Source organism: Neopelma chrysocephalum, unplaced genomic scaffold (genome assembly GCF_003984885.1).
Source record: "Neopelma chrysocephalum unplaced genomic scaffold, ASM398488v2 Primary Assembly neopelma1_72, whole genome shotgun sequence".
In the NCBI taxonomy this organism is placed as follows: Eukaryota; Metazoa; Chordata; class Aves; order Passeriformes; family Pipridae; genus Neopelma; species Neopelma chrysocephalum.
The window spans coordinates 10,458,622-10,483,225 of record NW_020897732.1 but is presented as its reverse complement, the minus strand read 5'-3'; the positions used below and the strand labels follow the sequence as shown (position 1 = coordinate 10,483,225).

The following is a 24,604-nucleotide window of genomic DNA, read 5'->3' as shown; positions in this document are numbered from 1 at the left end:
TTCCCTATCATTCACTCCTATATACTGGGGGAATAATTCACTGCTGTACATCATTTAAAACCAATAATAAAATGTGCTGTGAGAGCCAGGTCTAACCATGTGGAAAAGGAGAAGAAAAGTATAGAGAGGGAGATAATTAACTCTTTTAGCTTCCAGGCCATTTTATGCAGACAGTAAAACAGAAACAGGTAGGTGAATTCCCCAGTGATCTTTCCAGTCAGGTTTGCTTGGTCCCTGCAGGGGTGCAAGGTGTTTGCAAGGCCCCTGTGAGTGACAGCTGCATTCCCTGCCCTTGAGTTTTATAGCTGAAGCAGCACCAGGGGGTCAAAAGCTGGTCTCCGAGCACTCCCCACCTCTACCCAAGCCAGCCTGGCAGCTTTTCATCACACAGCATTTTGGGGGGGAACAGGTCAGCAATGTGAGGTTGAACCAGACACCAGGGATCTGCTCCTGAAGTGTGTTCCCTGCAGAGAGCTTCAGCTGCAACACACACAGCACAGGCCATCGCTGTTAATTATTTTATCTTTTAAAATGAGGGGGGAAGGTTGAGTAAATGAGATCAGATCAATCAAGTTTAAATTATTCAATGTCTTAATATTTCTGAAGGGGACTTCTATTCGATTACCGAGCTCCTCCATCTCAGTTAATAATTAAATAATATGCTGGCAGGCACAATGCAGCATGATCATTTCTATTATTACTCATGATGATATCTGGTGCTCCACTACACATGTAGCTGGGAGTTAGTAGTTTTGGCAGATCATTAATTTCCCAGTTTAAATAAAAGCTTTAAAACCTTGTTGCCTGTAGTTAGGACACATCCAAATCTCATAAATGGTAGAGTGTGCAAGGCTGTGTTGATGCAAACGAAATTTTTGCACAGCTGAAGACAGTTAGATTCACCTTTGTTATTTAAGCTTGTGTTCTCTAAGAATCTTGGTCTATTTGTATTGTTTATTTATTATTGCACATTGTATTTCAAAAGCTGTTGTAAACTAAAGCCTTTGGCACCTGACAGTGAGAGGTGCAGGGTTGCACCGGAGAGCCTGAGACAATGATTTCCTCCTTGGTTTTACAAGGGCTGAAATCACATAGGTAACAATAATGACTATCTCTTTTGCTTTGTCTTCTGGGCCTTAAAACACAAGCCTCACCATTAGATGTGCTGAAAATCACAGGATAGGCACTGTGTCTACTGAATCCTCCCAGCTGGCATGTTTTCCAAGTGGGAGCTACAAGTGAATATACACAATTACTGCCCACTGTTTGTGATCAGACAAGAAGGATCTTTGGAGATGTTTCCCAAGAGGCCAGAAAGCACCATCACCACCCTTTTTTCCATGCTGCTTGCTGCAAACAAGACTGTTTTGTCAATAGTATCAGTTACTACCTGACTGACCTGTATCCAAATTCAAGCTACTTTATAACTTTTTCTGTCCCTTAAGGAACAGATTTTGCTCTTTGATCACACCCTGTTAAGAAAATTCACTCTTACAGACCTGGATGGAGGGGATCAGATCATTGCACCATTACAACACTAAAGATCTCCCACAATCAAATCTGTCTTTACAACAAGGAATAGGAATTGTGTAACCAAATTTTTTTTTAAATTATCTATATTACTAGAAGAATTAGTAAACCACTACATTTTGAAGCAGACAAGAAATGAAAAGAAAAATGGTATTCCCCAGCTTGCTCACCTCCTCAGCACCAGCTGTGGGTGTAACAGCCAACCTGGGCTCTGGTGCTGATTTCAAGACATCAGCCAAGGACACATTCCTCTCAGCTACAAGTCCTGCAATGAGAATCACAATCCTGATCAATGCAAAAAAAAAAAAAAAAAAAAATCAAAAAAAACCAACCAAACCACGCTGAGGGATGTGCCTTGACTCCCTGGCAAATTAATACATTATATCGATCTTCCCTGGTCAGGTCAGCATTCAGGATTGAAGGATAAATGGCAGAAGATCTTACATTCCCGTGCACTAGCCTAGGAAGGGGGGACTCTGTGATTGAGTTTTTGCCAATCACTTAATTTGTACCCTGGGGAATAGGTAAGCAGCAGAAACGCTGCTCAACAATATCAGTAAATATTTATGGCTAAAACAATACAGTAAACAGTAGTGAAAATATATGGAAGCGAAGGATTCAAGGACAAAATGTGACTAAACATAAAAAGGAAGAGAAGTGAAAATGCTTTCAAGAAAATATGCTACAAATTATTAAATATATTTTTGTATAAGGAAGCAGAATAATAAGGGAGTTCTGCTACTACAGCTTTCTGCATTGCAACTGAATCAGAGCATTTCAGGAGCTCCTTGTACACCTGCTAAGAACCCCAGGCTAACTGCGAAACACCCCACTTACAGATGTACATTGCAATATTATTAAAGAGCCCTTGCCATCAGTATTTCATTTATATTAGCAAGTCTTCACTTTTCCTCAATTTCTTTGCCTTGCCAAGAGTGAGTCAGCTGAAAGCATCAATCAAAAATGCCATTTAGAAACACACACACAGCAAGCCCCTGGGGCTTGGCTGGCAGAGGACCTGAGTCCCTCATTCAGCATGGCATCCCAAATCTTCTCTCAAATGCTCTGTCAGCCAAGCCTCCACATTTCACATGCCAAACTGGCAGAGGGAATACACAGCTCCCATACATACAAAATGTCTGAACAAACTTTAATGATGGCTCCTCATTCCACACGCAGCCACAGACGAGGAATTTGCCTGCAGCATTAGGTGCTGGGAAGATTCTGGTGGCTTCTGAGGCAGTAGGGTAAATTTGAGTACAGGGAAAAACAGTTTGGAAACTGGACCCCCAAGGTGCAAAAATGGTCCCATTGTGGCTTCAAATGTACTGATAATTGAACAGTGCTGTTTCCACTGTCCTGAAATGGGTACTCTACCTGACAGAACCCTTGTGTTTTTTCTGGAAATAAAAAGGAGGGCATGCTGTGTGCATTAAACACACCAACTGAAGTTTTGGCTGTGCAATTTTCTGTGCTGTTTTCAAATGCAAGAGAGCGTGTAGTCTTCAGATGCTATAATGTGACAGCAGAATTTGCTACTAAAATTAAAACTTGGCTGATTTCTTCTGATGGCTGATGTTATCTTTTCCAGACTTGTTGCAATCCCATGATCGTATATGAACTTGTAGAGAAATTACCCATGTTTTAAGGATCAAATCCTAAAGCTTCTAGTTAGAAAAACTGAGGCTAACGAAAGTTGACCTAAATAAGGACTTTAGAATTTTATACACATTCCTCAAATTGTTTAGCTGTAAGATATTAGAACCTGTTTTAAAATACATGAATAAAACTTCATGCCTGGGATTCAAGTCTTAAATAGCTGATGGCTCACCCTTAACACAAAGCTGCATGCATTAATAGATATAAGTTAATTAACACTGTAAATCTGCGGTTTGGACTGTTGCATTACAGTGAGTGATGCAGTACAGCAAGCAAAATGGTCAACCCAAGAGTATTCCAAGATTTATTCTCCTACAAAAGAAAGTGCATGGAGCCCAGGACACCTTCCATATCCTTCAACCTGATGTTTAAAAGCTGGAAGATAAATATAGGTTTAACAGCATCTACTTGGCCAGCAGTATTACAGGTTCTGTTGTCCGTGCCCTCACTGATCTTCCATCCTTGGATTTACCTTTTTTTTTTGGATTGAGCATTTCAGTAAACCAGTTTAGAGTCCGGTCCACAAACTGGGGCAGCAGGTTACACCAGCACCTTCAGTTGGTTGTATTCTTCCATGGACATGCAACTCAACACATTAAGATCCTAAACTTTCCCTGGACAGTATCAACACTTTCCACACCCTATCCCTTGGTTGAAAAGCAGCCATGAGACTTGTAATTATAATGTAAACATTATTCTTGAGCCTAATCCAAATGTATTAAGGGCAAAAACCCCTCTTTGACCTGAGTGACCTCCCAGTCAGAAGCACACAGATTTACTCTCCCCTCATTTTCAGCAACGTTAATCCCAAGCATTAACCAACTGAAATTAAATTCCCTGACTGCTCACAAGTATCCTCTTGCAGCCTTACCATGAATTGCTCTGTAAGCACTTCCCAAGCAAGCAGAGTTGGCAGTATCAATGGTGTACACCGGCGCGTTGAACACATCCGACAGCACCTGAGAAATATCAAAGCATTGACCATAGAAGACAAGGGATAAGCAAACCTCTGTCGCTGCTTAGGAAAACAAGCAACTTTCATCCCCTCCCAGCCAAGCATGCAGGAACCCATGGAAAGAAACACTGCAGGCAACAACGAGCCCTGAACTTGTCACACAACAGGGTATTGGCGATTCTGAGCTGGAGAGGTAACTGCAGCCAGGACAGAAAGTCTCATTTCTCTCCAGATCTCTTGATTACAAGAGCAGAGGGGCCTGGGTGCATGCACCATCTCCCTCAAAAGCCTGCACAATCAGTCCATGCCAAAGGTTTCCATCAGGGCAAGGAGACCTGCTCAGGAACCCACAACTGGAGATTGGTTTTTTCCATTGCATTCATGGTTGATTCAAGTCAGCAGGAAGGAGAGAAGAACCAGTCATGGCTCCTCAGTTCTAAACTTAGACACAAATAAAGCTCCAGCAATATGAAGGCCTACTAAGCTTGTCTTCTTCATCTCCATCATTCCCATCATATTGGGATTAGCAGGAAGAATGATACAGGAGCTGGTTACGCAGTCTCTACATTTACCAGGAGTTTTCCTGTGTTTAAGGCAACCTTAGCTATGAAGATATATTAAGACACTTCTTAACTTGGCTTGAGCAATACAAATAAAATTTTACAGGCAAAGAATTTGTTATGGTATCCAACAGATAATAAAGTTATTCGACCACACATCACTCTGCATTGAAATCAACACCAGGCATCTCACATCCACTGAGAACATGTGCTCTTTCCTACAGTGTAGGTTTAGGAAAACAATACAGAAGGGGAAAAATTAAGACATATTTGGAGGGGGACATGAAAGGTTCAATAACTCTGTTCCGAAAACATTGTCAACAAATGCTTTCCATTTTGGTCTCATCACTTCTAGGACTGCAGGTGCCTCTCAGGCTGAGCAGCACAAAACACAGGCAACAATTCTGATATAACTTATGCTGGCTTTATTACTTTTGCCAAAGGGAAAAGTGTCTCACTCAACTTACAGCCATGCAATCGAGTAGAAAATAAGGCCAGAATGTCCAGGAATCCAAACTACTTGGATTAGTGCAAGACAACCCTGATCCTGGAATTTACAACCCTACTGATTGACAGGCCCCAGGGTTTCATAAAAGATGACTAAGAGATTCAATCCACATCAGCTACAGAAAAACATTGTATATGAAATTTCTAAAGGATTTTTCTTCTTTCTCTGAAGGTTTGTGGAGAATCTGCAAATCAAAACCTTTGAAAATCACCGATTTTCATAATTTTAAACAAAAGTGGCTGATTGCTAACTAGAATCCAAGGAAAGCCTGAGTTTATACACTTAAAATGTTCTTTTCTGGTAAGATAGCCAAGTCAGTACTGCCTATCTTCACCTGCAAGCAAACAGTGAGCAACACATGAGCTTCAATGCTAGAGGAAAAATGAAAAATTAATCATGGTATCTACTAAAAAGCCCTCTGGAAATTATAAGGTCACAGAGCACTGGTTCTGCTCCCTGTCCTGCCAGCCAATACTACGATGTTGTTTCAACACATTCCCCGTCTGCTTCTTCATCTCATCTCTAATAGCTATGTCTTGTCTTAAGCTTGAATTGTGCAATACTTTGGATAATAAAGATTTTCTTTTCTTGCATCTCTGCAGAGCCTCATACAATGCAGCTCTGTTCTACACTGAATGCTAATAAGTGCTGTAATGCTACAAATAACAACTAATTTTTGTGCCACATGATCATAAAATTAAAATTACTCAAAGTTCATATATTCGGTAAGTCATTTGAAGCTGTGGTATTTCTCATGAATAATTTTAAAAGAAACAGTTTGGGGTTTTACTGTTTAAACATTAATCAAGCCCCACATATGTTATAAAAAGCTTCCCAGAACTATGGAGAAAGCTGTCCTACTAAATTTTTTTTTACAGATTTTCCTACGTTGCCTCTTTTGCAGTGTAAAATATAGGAGTTACTGAACGTTGATTAATTAAATGATAGTCTTTTGTAGCCCTGGAACAAATTATCCAAAATTGACCATGATAAGGGGGGAAGCTGTTATTCTTCATGCAACTGATATGGTTTCTGAGGTTTTGATTAAATTAAAAAGAAAGATCCAATTAAACAGTGATTGAATTAAGTGAATGACACTGTATTGATCATATTATTTTAAGACACTTCTAATGAGTTTTAAAACCAGCTGAATTGTTATACGTGAATAGCAAGCACCCAAGCCACCACTCTCCCATCCCCATGATTTTTCAGCTCTGTATGCTGCCAAATTATATGTTATAAGAGCATTCAATTCTCTGCCTTCATTCCACAGCAAGGAGATCCTCCTGGCACCTAACATGGAAAAAAGGCTTTAAAAACAACCTCATCTATGAATCCAATCTCTTTCCTGATGTATTCTTAGCAGAATTACCCCTGTAAGGACCAATGTTTAAAGCAATTAACCTATCAGTTAATTTTCCAGTGTCAAGTTACTAGGCAAAATAACCAAAGTAGATGAAGCAAAGTGACATCTGCAGGCAAAACATGCCAAAGTTTCTGTTCCCCAATCAGCTGTACAACCAACGTTTATACAAACATCTGGTTTAGATACCTTAGGAGAAACAGCTTTTTGCTCTTCAACCTCCATTTATTCCAGCTCAGGTTTTGTAGAGCAAAGAACTTTCCTTTCCCGTGACTGGAATTGTCAAAGAACATGGTGTGCAGTTAAGGCTGGCCTGTACTCTCTGGAGACGATGGAAAGGGATTGGCATCTCCAGAAAACAATTCACCCCAGAGAGCTCTTTGGCTCACCCAGAGAGACACATTTACACTTGTTAAGTTAAACCATCATCCCCTTCCCTTTGCACTGTAACTGACAGGATCTCCCCCAACTATTACGGGGCTGACAGATCGTAAACAGACATCACATCACAGATGACTGGATTTGGGCAAGGTGAATCCCAGTCTAGATGTCTGGCTCTGTGCTAGCAAAAGCCAGGTGAGAGACCTCTCACCATTTGTGAGAAAGGCTTTGCCAAATCTCAGAGGGGGCAGAAACAGAGAGCACATTGTACTCAGTTCTTGAGAAGAGGGATCAAAGATCTCATCCAGGCTGGATGTGCAGCAACAGCAGCAGAGAGGAAAGTGAGAAGACAGAGGACAGACTGTACAGAAGTGTAGCCTCCTCCCAGTACATGACATGATGCTAATAAGTAACAGAAGGGCAGGGATTTAGGGTTTGTATGGGGGGGGTTGTTTCTTTGGGGTTGGGTTTTTGAGTCTTCAACACCAGCATAATACCCCTTCATCTTAAAGCAACCCACGGTCTAACTTTGACCTGAATGACAAAAACTATAAAAATCTCAGGTATTATATATGGAGTTTCTTCTTGATTTCTTTGGTGATTGATTTGATGTAAGTGATGAGACCTGGAAAACACCAGTGCTTCAGATACACATTCAAAAAACTAGTCAAGCATGAAAAAAATCTTTAAGTTCAGTATAAAATTAGCATTGGGCTAAAGGTTTCTATACTAAACCTGAAAAGCCCCAAAGACCTGCAGCAGATTCACAGTCCCTTATCCACACCTTCCTACGCAGCTGCAGTGATTTGGATTCAGTAGAGCAAAATAAAAATGATGTAACTGCAAGTTCACTTCAAAGAATTTAATTTTCTACTTACCTGCAAGATTGTTTTATTGTGGGATGCGCCACCAGTAGCCAAAATCCTAGTTCTAGGCACTGCAATGCAATAAAAAATACAAGTCAGACTGAAAGTGCATATGGCCAAGATTTGTACTACCGAACCAAGCAAAGAGAACACAGAGGTGGGAGCCAGGGTTCTCTCTCTATACCTCTAATTTACCCTCTGTAAAAGAGGAGATAACACTAATTACCCACCTGTCCAAGGCACATTAGAGCACTTTCTTAGAAGAGGCAACATAAATATTGCAGATCTATTATTATTATGGTGCTATCAGAGTCAGGGAGATTTGCAGAGGAGTTACACAGTAAGAAAAGCGGAGTGTTATTACATTACAGCTCTGTTTGAGGTCAGATTCGTTTGGCTCATAGCAGTGTATATACAAACTGACAGATAACCTTTAAAATCAGCAGTATTTTCCAAACTTATCTCCTCATGACGTTCACAGCCAGAGTTCACTGAAACCTGGGCAATCCCTATGCGCTTCAATGACAAGGAAGTGTGTCAAAAGGTAATTAGAGGTGGTCTAAGTCACTTCAATAAAATAGAAAAATATCTAAATCTTCATCCAGTGTGAAAACAGAGCTTTGAGGGTGTTAAAAAAAATTATTCTGCGTTCCTTAGTCTTTAAAGAAACCCACCCTTTCTTCTACATTCCTGAATGTCTGTCCTGTGCCTCATCACTTATTTGTGTGCATCCTCCTCTGCAGCACAGCGTGCAACATGCCACACATCTATCCACAATCACAATTCGGCAAGGCATAATGAACATGAGTAGTCCAAATGAACTCACTGAAGTTATTCAAAGGCTTAAAACAAAATAAATGCATAAATACTTTGATATCATACATTTAAAAAAATCTAAACACTTAATTACCCTGATTTATTACAATAATAAGTGATACCATCATGTATACCCTCCCAAAAGGGAAATTTCACTGTGGTTATTGTTCTGTTATCTTAACTTCCTTTTTAATAAAAGTTAAAGATAATTTATTTCTCACAAGGCAAAGCTGGGCAACTTACACTGATGCCCTAAATAACTTATTGTCATTTATCCTTTCAAGTATCTTAATGACAAAAGCCCTGAAGACAGAATTAGAAATAATCAGAAGATGCAGCTCACCACACCATTTCCAGACCCACTTCTGGATGCTCAGGTGGAGCCCAAGACCCAGACAAAGCATTGCATGGGGGACCCTATTTTACTGATAAATTTAATTTTATTTTCCTCTTTGGAAGATATTCAGTGATGCACAAATTGGGTTTTAAAAGCCATTAGGATCTCTGTCAATGTCAGTAAACAAATAAAACAAACAGCAGAGTGATTCCTCAGGGGAAACAAGTTTCAATTATACCAACACAGAGTGACAGATTCCTGCCAAGATTATCACAACAACATAATAGCACAGAAACCAGTGAAAAATAACTAGTATGCCTCTGTTCCTAGAAACCAAACCAAACTCTAAATGATTTGCCTGGTAGTCACAATTCTGTCTTGCTAAACCTCATTGTGAATATAAATTCTTGCAGAACTACCATATCCAACATGAAAACACCACATTTCAGTGACAGCCAGCAAGACAGGATGAGAAACAAACACATTGGCTACACTTCCAGCAGCTAAAAACAAAGAATAAAGCACATTGGCTCTCCAGTGCTTCTGGAAAGGGGCCTAGTCCACTGCTGGGCTCCCACCATCAGGAGAGAACAGTGGACAACATAAAAGTGGCAAAGCCAAACAGCAACCACCCCTGTGAGAACAGCAAACATCTCGTAGCTCAGCTGCTTCTCGCACTTCCATCTGCATTCCAGATCTCTGTCTCAGGGCTTCTGCTGCGCAACTTTCCAAACATTTCGGAGCTCTGTCAGTATGTACTGCTCTGTGCTTTACTGGCACAGTATTTGATAAGGCAGGTACGGCTGATTTGTGCCTTCCAACATCCCTGTAACAGGTGACACGTTTGCATTTGGAATCGAGGAATGCTAGGTCAGAACATTGGGGGTTTGGCTACATTATCAATTTATTCCATAGCTGTAATTCAAGCTATTTCTATATAGACAAGCTACCATCAGAAAAGTAAGTGTGAATTTACAGTGCATTAGCTATTCAATACAAACCACACACAAATGTGCATTTACCCTGCTATTAGTTGAGTTAGATGTCTTCCAAGGGGACAAACCAGATCTCGAGTCTAAAAGTGTTTAACATGCTAATTATCTGCACATTCACCTTAATCCAGACTAATTCTTTTGTAGCAGAATACTAAGAATTATTTCAGAATATAGATAACATACTTGATAAAAGAAAGTAACCTAATTTACACCGTGAAGTTTCTAATGTTGGTCGGACACCTCAAGTTTTAAATTGGATCCAATTATGAGTACAAACACACACAGATACACAGCAAAAACACCCAAAATCACTATGCTGAAGCTACATGAAGGGCAAAGCCATTCATTCTCCTCCACTTCAAATAATTAGGACGGCTTGCTTTGCTGAAACACATCCCAGGAGGTAACAGCCCAGTGAACCTGAGCCATCACTGTCTGATAACAGACTCTGACCCGCTGTACAGATGGGACTGATCCATCCAGGCCACACGGAACAGTGATCCTAGATGAACCTGGTGCTCTGCATGTGGCCAGAGCAGAGACAACAGCAGCCTTGTTGAGTTTCAGTCACTTCTTACAGACAAGGATTAGGTCCCAAAAGCTCTTACTTAAATTTGCTGAATTTTAGGTTTATCCCTTATTTCAGTCTCTCTCTGGAGAGTGAGGAAAATGCACTGATCACTTATTTCAGGGATTGTCTTTTTAATGTCAATATTGTGTGCTTTACTGAACGGTGGACATTTGCTCTAAGATGTGTAATTGGATACATCTTATAAATAAATAAAGCAAGCCCATCATTTATGTATACAGGGGCATTAACAGAGACATCGTTCATCCATCACCAGCGGTGTTCTCAGCCAGTTGTGTTTGAATCTGTCAGGAGCTACCATCCATCCCCTACAGCTCTGCACAGAGAGAACTCTACAGTGTTATTAAAAAAAAACAACAAAAACAACTGTAGCAAATATAATTCATGAATTCAATTCTTTGACAGTTGAGAGAATCATATTTAAACATCTTTTAATTAAAAGCTCCCTGCATAGTACCTAACCAACCAGTTTATTTCCTTCCTATTGAAAAACTAATTATTTTTTAGAGAGCTGGTACTGAATTTTAACCCTATCTAGAAAGTGTTTGCAGCTGCACATGGCCCAGTGTTGTCCTGCTATATGCATATCTTCTATTCTCTGCTGGGGAATGTGGTGACTGAACTAACAAAATTTATTTAAAATAATGATTCCCACTGGATAGGAGGAAAGGAAGACCCAGGTAAAGAAATTCTCTTAAGTGGGAAGACTGAGCATAAAGCACTTTCCCACGCAAGGCTGAAAAGTCAGCACACTCTGTGTATGTTATTATACACACAAAAAAATACCCATTCTGCCTTTGTAGAGATCCAGCAAGAACTGAGTGCTGTTAAAGTTCATCTCCTGGCTCTTGCTTTCAGCCAAAATATTGCTTTCATTGAAAGGTACATACGGAAAATAAAAAAATCTGACACTGAGAAAAGAGGAAAATTACTCTTATGTGTGTTCAGTTTTGTCAGTGGTCCCAAAAAGACTGAAGTCCTGCATCACTGTATATTTACAAACATAAAACTGATGCCTTCCCAGAAAAGGAAGCTATTTAAGAAGATAAAGACCAAAAGTGGAGGGAAAACCTAAGATTTTATAAACTGAAGGCTCAAAAAGCCTTGCTCGAGTGGATTCATCAAGTGAGACACTGGAACAGGATAAGACTTTCCTGAGCAGTCCAACATCCTCTCTCATGGCCTTGGCACATAACCATGCTGGTGTGGCCTCACCTCAAGTCCTGTGTGCAGTTTTGGGTGCTACAACATTGGGAGGATATAAAGCTATTAGAAAGCATCCAAAGAATCACCATGAAGATGGGGAAGGGCCTTGAGGGGAAGCCATGTGAGGAGCAGCTGAAGGCACTTGGTGTGTTCAGCTGGAGGACACTGAGGGGAGACCTCATTGCAGTTACAGCTTCCTGGGGAGGCAAAGAGGAGGGGTAGGCACTGATCTCTTCTCTGTGGTGACCAGGGACAGGACCCCAGGGAATGGCCTGAAGTTGTCTCAGGGGAGGTGTAGGTTGGATATTAGAAAAAGGTTCTTCATCACGATGGTGGTTGGGCACTGAACAGGCTCCCCAGGGCAGTGGTCACAGCACTGAGGCTGACAGAGTTCAAAACGCATTTGGATGATACTCTCAGGCACATGGTGTGACTCTTGGGGATGGTCCCGTGCAGGGCCAGGAGTTGGACTCGATGATCCTGGTGGGTCCCTTCCAGCTCAGCATATTCTATGGATCTATGATGATAAATGTAGATACTAAGAAAAATAATTATGTAAGCAAACTCGCACCAATCAGAAAGTTAGTCCTGATAATTAGCACCAAAAAGTCTGCTGACACATCATTTGTGCAAGGAGATTGGAAGTAGAAATTCAGCCTCCTGTTCCACCAGGAGTGGGTCAAGGCAGACCAGTAACAGGCCCAGATGCTAAAATTGATGGGATGATTCCCGACCTCAGGGCGTTTGGATCTGGCTATATTTCAACTGGACAGTAACAGTGTGCCAGTGTCAGTACAGAATTTTGGTGGTTCGTGGACTGCAAAGTCCAAAGGCAGCATTTGACCTTCCATTTTGAGGCTGAAAACTCCTCAGCTTTTTCATGTAAATATCCAGTACTACCCACAGTCCCGGTTTGTACCCCAAACTCCAGGCACTCGCTGACTTTCAAAACTCCTAAAAGACATTTCCAAGGCTTCATCCTAACAACTTCATAATGTCTTTCTCATCACAACTGAATCCATAAATAAAACAGAACAATAGAACATGCATTCAAAAAGCAGCTGATTATGCACATGAACCCACGCCAGTTATAAGCATGATTGCGAATAACTGCAATTTACAATTTGCAAGCAACAAGAAAAGTATCAGCCCCTCCTTTATTTCTCTGATTAACTCCAAACACTATAATTTCAAAAAAAAAGTATTTGCTGGCTTTTCATTCAAGAAAAAAAAAACAAAACGAAAATATGTGGTTATTTTGTCCCATTTGTCAAACAAATGTTCCAAAATCATCCTCCTTGCTTATTTACTCTCCCAAAATTCATGCTAATTTTCTTTATTCATATAAAGATACTGAAATTTAACTCCTACTATGGTAAGAGGTTTCTCTGGTCTATATTCTCTTAAAAATGAAAATGTACAAGGACTGAGAGCCTTTTATGTCCCCATGAGTTCTAGGATTGAGTCCAAAGGCACTTGTTCTCCACCTCATTGTGCTGCATCACTTCTCACATCTGCAAGTATTTCATAACAGAGAAAAAAAACACTGCCACACACCAGCCTTCAGCATACTAGACAACATCTACCTGATTGAGGCAAAAGCAATGTAAACTGGAAAACACTCTTTTTTCCTTTTCCTTTTTTTTTTTATTTAGACCAGTACAACTGCCCAAGTAAATAAATGACAAGCTTGAAGCTAAATATTCACACAAATGCAGCCACCTTTACCATTCTAAAAACAATAAGGTAAATCATAAAAGCTATTAAAAAACTACTGTTTATGAGTGTTTCTCACTTTCACTTTGAAGCATAAGCTAATTTATTACAGAGAAAAGCAAGCCAGATCTTTAGAGATTGGCTGTTTTCTTACTTGTAAGCAAAGTTTTCATATTTTGTAACATGCTTTAATTTCACTGAGGGTTGCTCAAATGTATGTCACAAATTTTCCAGATATAGAATTTATTCTTATTTTTTAAATGCAGTGCCTGGGGAAGAAAAACAACTTTTACTGATAGAATTGATCATCAGCCTCTAAGGCTGCTGCACTAGAGCTACTATCAAACCTGCTGTAATTCAACAGAGGGGGAAAAAAGACTTGATTTTCTCAGCAGCAATGACAAATATGCCTAATATTCTCAACATTTATGCTACTTACGTAGATAAAGTCTCTACAATGATGTTGGGGAGACCAGGCATGATTCTTCCTGCTCACACTGCTGCAAGGCAAGAATAATACCACTAAAAGGAGTAGATGTGCACATAACTAAGTGAAACAGAGTAGGAATGGTCTCCATAGCCAAGACTCCTGTGCCACTGGTAGTCATAGGTCACCTTATGTTCTCCAGATACTTCTGATAGTAGAAACTGTTCTTCATGAGGATGCCAAATTTGGCTTTCCTGATATCTTGTTTCAATAAAGACAAAACTTTTCACAACCTGAAGCTTAAAGACACCAGGTCACCTAACTGAAAATCCTCTCAGGCCTACCTCACTTCAGAGATTAATTTAAAATGTAGAGTCAAAGCCTTTCCCTTCTTGATAGGTTTCAGAAAGAAATAAACATAGAAAAACATGTAAATAAATTCTCCCTTAAGAGCAGCTTAGCTTACTGCAGATCACCCCAAAAGAGAGGAAACAAAATCTTCTCAAGATACAACCCCTCTGACAATTCAGCTTCATTGACTTCAGCAGAATTATACTGCAAGGAAAACTTTGGTACATGAGTGGTAAAGACTTCTTTGAGAACAAGCAGATCAATAGTCATAACACTGTTATAACATATACATTGACACACTTGCAACAAGACCTCTTAAATAATTGCAGTCTTTGTAGAAATACTGCAGAGCTACCATTGCTTATCAATTCACAGTGATTTTTTAATTCATTTTTTTTTAGACACAGATCTCTATTTGACAGAATATTATGATGAAGCCTGGGACAGATTCCAAAGGTAATGTATTAAAAAAAAAAAAAAAAAAAAAAAGCCAAAAATCTGCAGCCAAGCACTAGAGTTTACAGGAAGGGGGGGGAAAAAAAAAGCAGACTCAGATCAAAAATTTTTGTAGATAAATGCTGAATATTTTGGAAAAGTATTTCTCCAAAGCTTTTAAGGAAAGAAACGGAAGATATGGCAGGGGGGTTGGAACTAGATGATTTTAAGGTCCCTTCCAACCCAAGCTTTTATATGATTCTATGAACCCTTAAAATGTTTGGTCAACACTGAAAATGTATATGGGTTAAAGTCCTCTCCCAAAGACATTCTCACTGAAGTAATTTAATAAACCCTTGTTGTCTCTAATTTGTGTAATCTCTTGGTTCTGAATTAATTCCTTAAAGAAAAAAATAAGTGATATATTTCAATTATTAGTAAAGTGAAATGGGTTCATGTGCCAATGGAAGTGGCTTATATCAATTTTGATCTTATTTCATTTTTTTAGCCACTCAGTTTTCCTCTTTTGTTACCCAAAGTTTGGATATTGTAAGAACTGTGTGTTGAGGGAAAATACTAATCACCACAAAAACTATTCAGCAGTTGTCCAAACATCCATAAAATAGCCAAGGCTCCAATTAAAATCTTAACATAACAAAGCACAACCTGCTTTGTTATCCCATGCTTCCACAATTATTCATAGACTCTTGGCAACACCTCTACCATCACCTTCCACTTCAGAATTCCTGTCATTCTGCAAATACTGGAATCAATGTGACAAATTAACTGATTCTCAAAAACTGTTTTGAATACAAAAAGTTAAGAGAAGATCCAAACTGGACATTTGAAATCTGCCCATCACATCCAGCTTTTTAATAACCATCCTACAGACAGCTCTAAAAAAGTAAAAGCTCAGAGTGGGCCACCTGCTTAAACAAGATCACACAACTCTCACACAGTGACCCCACCATCCAGCCCAGACCTGTATTCACCGAACTACAGTAACCTTAAAAAGACACAGAACCTCAGCTGAAGGACTTAAAGTGACAGAGAATTTACCATGTCAACTAGCTGGTTTCATGTTTAATACCTTTAAATTTAAATTAAACACCTTTAAATTGTTGCACTTTTCCAGTAAGTTATATTTTTTATTCTTTAATCTTCTAGTCACTTGATCTTTGTGGTTTCAGCCTTCCAGTTAAAACATTAGTATTAAAATTGGGTTTCCCCTTACATGTTGACACTTTACAGACCACAGTTAAATTACATCTTGTATTTCTTTTTGATAAGCTAAGGATATTAAGTTCTGCCACTCATTAAAAGGCATAATTTCAAGACCACAAACCACTGATGCTTAGTGCTGCTGGTTCACTACAAGTGCCTGGCAGCAATGTCTTCACCAGTGAAAACACCATCAAAACAGAGCAGAGCTGGTAAGAGCATTAAAAATGTCTGTCCCAGAAGTGTCTGACACTGCATGTTGTTGTCACTTTGCCTATCCAAATATTTAGCAGGAAAGTGCCAGTTTATAAAAACTCCTGATAAATCACAGAGAACCTTGCACTGGAAAACTGCCTGGGAGAACTTCCTCCTGGGGGGATGTTCTGGCTTTGAACGTCTGTTGCTCCAACAGATTCACGCTCTGTGGAGTCCTGTGGTGGGAGGTCAGATGTCCTGTGGTCCCAGCTGCAGGGATCCCTGTACTGAGTTTCATTCCAGCGCCTCTGAGAACCCTGGAAATGCAAACTTACAATTCCTGTGGCTTAGTTCCCAAAGTGGAGGTGAGACATTTACCCAGAGACAGGGACATGCAAGATGTTCCCAAAAATCAGTTTCAAAAAAAAGTTCACTGCTACTTTAGGCATTTTCCACTGACTAAAAACGACAATTTTTTTTCAATCTGCTCAGTTGTTAGAATTGCAGCACAGCTCAGTATGTCCTCAAAATATTCTGACAGGAGAAATTCATGCTTGAATCTCAGCAAAATATACACCCTCCCATGCCTATCACAACTCTGATGTGTATAAGTACCACATGAAGCTTTACAGATCACACATCAGTAAATAATGCTTGATACTGAGCTATTTAGGAACACAAAAACCATCGTTTCATTTTTAAAAACTCTTTGTCCTCATATAGCCATATTCAGCCTTGCAAATCTTCTAAGAGAAATAGAAAATTACACTGGCAAATCAACATATGACACCATCCATCGAAGGTTAAAATGAGAAAAGCAAGCAAGGAGATAAATGAGCCACCCAAGGTCGCACAAAATCAGTAGAACAACCAAGAATAGAACAAAGGCCTCTTCATTACTTAGATCACAAATGCATTCGATTCTGCATTAGTTAATCTGCAGAGTATGAGCATCAGAAGCAAGACATGTCCACAGGAGAAAATATAATAATAATGAGCTGCAAGTTCAGCATTACCTAAAGCCACAGGATATAATTAAAAGGCACAGGGTGCAATGACCTGACCTTGAATGCCACTTGAGTGATGAGGGAAAAACATGCTATCTGGTATTTTGATTCTAGAAAAACCCAAACTGCCACAAACTTCGGGAAAAATCAGTTTGGGATCTACATTTGCAAAGCAGATCTCTGCCACATCTCAGGTCTGCCCTGCTCCCCTCAGCACCAACCTTTGTATCTTACCAAAAACACCAATAAAGGCCTCTGGAAATGCAACAGAAAAAAGTCAAGGCCCAAGAAATATCTTATTTTTGCAAAGGATAAACCAGATGAAAAACAGAAAAGAACTTATGAAACAAGGCAATTTGGGTGTTTTCTTTATAAGATTTTTCAAAATACTTATTACAACTATTTTGATGTCCACAAGTACTGCCTGTAGCTCTTCATTTCTTGGTCCAGTAAGACTGTTTTGTGTTCAGTGCTGGTGAAGAACGTCTCTTCTTTATTTTTCTTTCTCATACCTCCTACTCCTCTCAATAGAAATAATCTACAGGCTGTAAAGCATTTCACAAGAATAAAATGAATTGATAGGAGGGTGTACCTGCTCAAAAAAACACTAGGCTGAGGTTGCAGAAAATCTGCTTATTTTGTTTGTTCAGTAAGTTCCAAATGTCAAGAAGTGAAGAAAATACATTGAGTAGGAAACATTTGCTCCTTTTTCTCACTAAAAATTATAGCAGACCATCTAGCAGAGAAAAAACACGCTCACTGACATTCTCTGTGTGACTGTGGTGAGTTACTTCATTCCTCTGAACCTCATTCTTTCTGTACCTAAAGAACACAACACTGGGGACCAGTTGTACCACTTGGGTCTCTGAGCAACTGCTGGAGTCTTCTGTTATTAATAAACCTCCTGCTTTCTAAGTGGATTATTTATAAATTAATTTTGTGACCTCTGGCAGGCTAGAACCAAACAGAGAATACAGTTTGTTCCCCTTTAACTGAAAAACAAAGGCTGCAGGAAGATGAATAGAGTGAAGCAATTAATATTTCCTAATAATTGTCAAAGAAAATGGGAGAACTGCTACGTTTCTCAGGGTTTCTGCACAGAAAGGTTCCAGGTAACTACTCATTCACGGGGCTGGGTTCATGTAAATCGGATGTTGTTGCCAAGCAACTATAGGTGCTAAGGAATGAAATACAGTCTGCAGAAACCTAATAGCCTGGAGAGAAAAAGGACTACAATCTGAGATTTATGGCATATATAAAAGGAAAAGAGTCATTCTCCCACACACAAAGAACACAGATACTTTATTATAAATGTCCTTAGCATGTTTTTCTAAGCCATAATTAAGCAATAAAATTCCCACTACTCCCCAAATCAAACAGGTAAATTATTTATTTTTTTTTATGTTTTGTTCATTAAGCTTTCTAGAAATAGATCATGAGAAATTAGCTACCAAGACAAAAGATAAAATTTAACCCAAAGATCTTTCTTTTGCTCAAGAAAAATGTAAGGTATAGAGACAGCACTGCAACTGCCAATCAGCTATCTGCTTTACCTTCTTATGTTTTTATACCAAGCTCATTAACATTGCATCTGATCATCAGAAATTCTCTTTAAGCTTATTAAGATTTTAAAATATTTTTAGCAAGTTAATTAGAATACATTAACAGAGCTCATCTGTGTTCACCCATCATGCATATTTTATTTTATTCAGGCAAATTGCTTTTGAATGAAATACTAGACCTGGGAAGGGTACACTGTTGGGTACCAAACAACACAACCCCTTAGTGCAAACACATGCTCCCAAGCACCCTAATGGCTTCATGCCACTGAAAAGTGGGGAGATTTTCTGATGGAAAAGGGTTTTTTTTTTAGTGTCTGCCCTTGACACAGTCCCCTGTAGCTGTGTTGTGCATACATGGACCTGGTGGATCATCCTAGTACATGAACCACCCTTTTTTGCCATCATGTTCCCATACAACAAAAGTTAAAGACACAAAGAGACCACTGCAATGGGAACCAAAGGTCCAAAGGACACGGAAAGATCATTTGCAGCCCCTCACACTGTAATTCAAAGACTTTTACAAATTCATGTTTGGTGGGTTTGTTTTTCTCCTGCTGACAGTTGCTGAAGATATCACTTGATCTTAAGGCAGGAGCCCAATTAGAAGATCTAGCATGGTGGGGCACAGGTTTCTAACAGCCAGGGGTGCACATGGATTTGGCAGGACAGCAAGAACAGCTCGCAAAGAATGAACTTGAAATACCCTTTGCTTTAGTTAGCATCACAAATGCCTCCCTTTAATGTGCACTAAATGCCACCAAATTCAATCACATATAATTAAATAACCATTTTTGAGGCAAAGGGAGACAACAAAAATCACCTTGGTGTATTTTTGGCATGCCACTTGCAGAATTCCACTCAAGTCTGATGAAGTCCATCACTGGACACTGAAAAGTAACTACGATACTACTACAATAAGACATTCCTCAATGTCCTGATAATCCTTCACTCAATCCAGCCAAATAAGACATCTTTTAAATTGTTCCTTTATGGCCCAAATCCTTCCTATCTAAGGAAAGATGGAAAACCACACTAATTTCATCAACAGTTCTCAAGTTAAGCAGTTGCTGTTAGAGTTCTGCATAAATAAAAGGATGAACAAAGTTTGCCAACCTCATGCTTGATTCAGATTTTGCACTCTCACTGCATTTCAATTAACCTGTCACAGATTGCAGAGCTGACATATTTGATTCAGATAGTAAAGAAAACACTCTTAAAAAAACAACAGGTCTGAAGCTTTTGATGAGTGATCATACAATCCATATCAAAACACACATTTAAATCTCAGTCACCACACATTTCATGATCTGCATCATTAACACTGTCTGGTTTGAGGGATTTTGATAATCTCCTTTACAATCTATAACAGTTCTTTATCTCCAAGGCACTGATGCCTTTTAACCAATGATCATTATTTAGGTATGCTTTGTGCCTGTAGCCTTCCCTGAGATGTCAATCTCCGTAATTCCAGAGGCTGCTTTTATAAACTGCTGTCATACTCCCCATGTCTTCTCCCACTGATGAACCCCAAAAATGGGGTTCATTTTAGCATTTGGCTAAATCAGACATGGTGACACAGGGAAATTTTAACCACAGCTGAGCAATTCTACAGAAAGCTCTTCCAAAGGCCACGAGAAAATAACTATCAATGGGTGGAATCCCTTTTCTCTGGATAAATCACTATCGATTGTACTGAAACCAAAACCACCCTGCCATAACATTTTCCTTCTATTTCTACATTTATTAATCAACTCACACATCAAAAGCATAAGCTGCAGTCTTGCACTTTTTCCTCAAGCTTGACTGAGCAGAAGTTTTATATTTTAAAGGAATTCTTTGCCTTTGACAGTTGGAGGGGAGATTTCACCTCCCTGCCATGGGGCTGAAGTCCAGCAGCTGCCTTGGCCACAGGGATCTCTCTCTGGCTCTCACTGCACTCCAAGTAACAAGTCACACAATTCCAACAACCTATTTGTTGGCATTAAAGAACACAAGCTGCCTTGGTTTATTTTGTAATATTTAATCAGAGATATGTCCTATCCTAAGGAAAAAAAAACCCACATAGAAATCAATATAAATTTCTAGTAGCATCCTAATTGCAAAGAGTAAGGCTTGAATGAGCAATGAAGGCAAACCGACATTTTAATGTCATTTAGAGTGACCAAAGACACTGAAATATGTTTACAATTAAGAGTATTCACTAGCTAAAGAAGAGGGTAAAGTAAAGCATGACTACCAGACAATAGTAAAATAAAACGCAATTTAGCAAAGAACATTTTGTCATTGGCCTACCCTGGCTCATTGTTCCTACAATGGAAATAGTGTCTCAGTTATTCAAGCCAGCACAAGTTTAACAAATCCCTATAACGTCACTGCTACAGCTGCATCTGTAGCACAGCTATGCTCAAGCTCACCTGGCTCAGGATTTTAATGAGAACCTGGAGCTCTCCACTGCTTACAGAAACTTCCCTGTTAACCCAACCATCCCCAGAGCAGCTCTGAGTGTGTTATCTGCTCCAATCCCTGTATGACTATGTCATCCCTCCAGAGAAGTCTCAGCTACCTTTATTAAAAAGCTGAAAAACCCCTCCTGTCCATTCACTCTCTCTTCCCCTTCTCCCAAATCCACAGCACAGAGGACTCAGGACCAATTCTTTGCTTTACATTTTCCTCAGTAGACACCAAAACCTTCCACTACCTAAAACCCAGCCCCAGCTAAATATGGGACATCACTGAATAACCACTGATTCTATCAATCCATTTTAATTTTTTAATTATTAATTTTAATATCATAATTATTTTTGTTTTACAGTAAGAGGTTGATCACATCTTCCTTTCAAATGGCACAAGGACAAGGTTTTCCCCTCTGGGTACATCCCCTGGGTACCCAAGGTGTGGTTCACCAAAATCCAGCATATTCTCTGAGTCCCATTTGCTGCATCACATCCAATCCTCGCATAAAACAGCAGTCAACAAAAATGCACAACATCTTTTCCCAATTCCTCACAGTTAACACATTAAGTGGCAATAAAGGGTGCAATGACTTTCCAAGGGCACGTACCTGTTTAATTATTCAAAAGAAAATTGACTCAGGCACCATGGTATGAAACACTAAAATATGCAAACGAAGTAAATTACGGGGGAAAGCAACAAAAGAGAAAAAAAGGGATCATGGTGAGAGGAACATATGGGGGCAGATTCTGATCATGTTGTGTTCCTGAGTTTCTCTATATACTTGTGTATAAGAAGAAAAGCTTGCGAAGTGACAGAGAAATTATTATTTACTCATTTCAGTACTCTGACTAGGGTCTTGAAACAATCTAACCATGCCTAGAATTTCCTAAGAGAGTGTTATTTTCACCTATATACATGAAGCAATTTCAGAAAAAGGAATGTTTACACCTTTCTAGACAATCAAATCTTACTGCTGGGAAAACACTTGTTTCAAAAGAGGCTGTACAGACCAGAAGAAAAGATGCAGGATTTGATCCAAGAGTAAATCTTGTTTATTCTAAATTAAGGGCCTGAAATAAATCACTGAAATAATAAGAACAGGTTAACAGAAAGATATCATAACACCAATTCTAGTTATTTGTCCATAAAACATGAATATCCCATTAAAACAAAGAGCATTTGATTTTGGCTTGGACCAAAGGAAATATCTTTCCAATCAAGACATTCAGTGAATTGAATATCTCTTGTAAGCAGGTGCTACTGTGTTATATTTTCATCCAAACTGCTGAGAATAAGCTAGAAGAAAATGACAAAGTAAATTGAACAAGAAAGTGTCTGATCTTGATGAATAATTCAATGATGCAATTCAACAAATACTGATTTTTTTCCTGGTAAAGGCAGTTTACAACTGTCCTTTGCTTAGAAAAATGACCTTCTCGTGGTAATTATGCTTTTGTCTTTAGGCACTGGATGACAGTCTCAGTAATACTCATGATTCCAGTTCACAGCTCTGTTGCTGATCTCAAAGCACTCCATTCCTGCTATATCATCTAATCCTTTTTTAATAACAAAATCCAGCTACTGAAGAACTTCAACTATAACATTAGGCACACTGGTCACTGACTGTTCTTTAACTATTCTGGTCTCTTTTCCTAAGCCTTAAAAAGCATCAGGGTATCTCTGAGCTCACAGAGTCACAACCTGCACACGGCTATGAGCCATAGTGACTGTGGTGTGATGTACTAATCACAGCAGGAATGATGCCACCAGCCAGGAATAAGGCAGGAATGATGCCATCAGCCAGGAATATGGCATCTCAGTGGACATTTCACTTCTTACAGCAACAAGGAGAGCCTTGAAGTTAAGGATTTTATGATCCACATTTAAGATTGTCTGAACTTTAACAATACAACATTCCACCTCCTTTTGTGTTCCCTGTGTTAAAAGGTATTAAACTAGAACTACAGCTGGAAAGCAGGATTCAGGGCTGTTGGACTGTATTTCTGCCTTACACCATCAATGATTTCTGTCATTACCTTGGGCAATCTTCCTTCACACTTAAGGGTAGAGCTTCTACACAGTACTAACAATAAGCCTGGTGGAAATATCACAGAAGAGGATCTGCAAGGAGAAAGAGAATAATCTCTCTTCTCCCTAGCTGGGACAGACTGAAGGAAGCCTGACAGTATTAAGCTGTGACACACCAAAGTTAGATTTGTTGCAAGAAAAGCTTTTTAATAGTCAGGATAGCAAGACACAGGAACAGGTCAACCACCAATCCCACTCCCTGAGGAGCTGCTTGACTGCATGGATAACAACAGTGCAGACACAGGAAACCATCACTCTGCCATCATGCAGCTAGGACTGCCAGAGCCACAGATCCAGAATAACCATGGCCATGTACTCTAGTGAAAGGAGAATTCACTTGGGAAAAGGTTGAGCTGGATGCCAGTCTCTGTTCCCAGAAGTATGTCTTTTATTATCAGCAATTAAAAAAGGCAAATAAGAATTCACCTGTCGAACCTGTTGTATTCAAGGTAAACACTATGTTGGAAGAATCCCATCTCTGGGGAGGGAGGCTCAGCCTGATGATAACCAGGGAAGTTTTCCTTAGAGCTGTGGTATTCAGGTCTTTCTGCAAGCCATACCTCACATATCAGTAAAAAGGGACTCAATTCACCAGAAGATGATGACTGAGAAAGATTCCTTTTGCCTCATTTATTCTTTGCTGATTTTGTTCTGCATCCCTTTCTTGTTGCATAGGCTTACTATAACAAAAACATACAGCAAAGAATACAGTCTATAGTAGGTCACCAATCCAGCCAGAACAACAACAACAAAATCAATCAAAAAACAACCCTACTAAAATCTGTGACACTTGACAAAACCAGTAAGACTGGCTTAAATGCAAGTAAGAACACAGGCACTCAGGTGACTGTTTTCTGTCCCCTGCAATATATCAGTATCTCTTGCTCATGAATACTCAGATTACATTTGGCAGCACTTCTTAACACCTAACAATCTAATAAAAATACTTTTTTTGTCTGTGCTAGACAAATCTGCCCACCTTAAACCTCTGCTACCCATAAAACACACAATTTATTCAAATACCTTTACTCTGAGCATAATTAACCTTCTCAATGTCCAAAAGCTTCTGTGCCTCTTAAATGAACAAAGAGTTATTAATGAACAAAAACTACTTTCCTGACTAAAAGTTTAATACTATTTCTGGGAATACAGAGTATAATATTACTACCCATATATTGTATATAATACAGTATATAGCTCATGCATCTTCTTTTAAAAGGTTTCTGTTTTCAAAGTACCATTGTATAGGACTTTTATACACCACAAGGATACTTTAGTCAGGTTACTGCAGATTTACACTGAGCATCAGAAAAAAGAATTACATGATCATGAAAAACAAAAAGTCCATTTGCCCTAGTTTCAAAGCCAAGGGATAAATGTAAG

General features: G+C 39.3%; 1 protein-coding gene across 3 annotated transcripts in view; it reads right to left on the bottom strand.

The window, feature by feature from the left end:
- XYLB (xylulokinase) overlaps nucleotides 1-24,604 on the bottom strand; it is an 88,694-nt gene that overhangs the window by 6,283 nt on the left and 57,807 nt on the right. For 2 of the 3 annotated variants that reach the window (XM_027686959.1, XM_027686957.1), the window contains exons 16-18: nucleotides 7,835-7,893; nucleotides 4,061-4,148; nucleotides 1,701-1,795 (exon numbers count right to left, since the gene is read on the bottom strand). In XM_027686959.1, the coding sequence (XP_027542760.1) occupies nucleotides 1,701-1,795; nucleotides 4,061-4,148; nucleotides 7,835-7,893 (242 nt within the window). Of the gene's footprint in view, nucleotides 1-1,154; nucleotides 1,233-1,700; nucleotides 1,796-4,060; nucleotides 4,149-7,834; nucleotides 7,894-24,604 lie in introns of all 3 variants that reach the window. The other variant, XM_027686958.1, reaches the window with a different exon arrangement.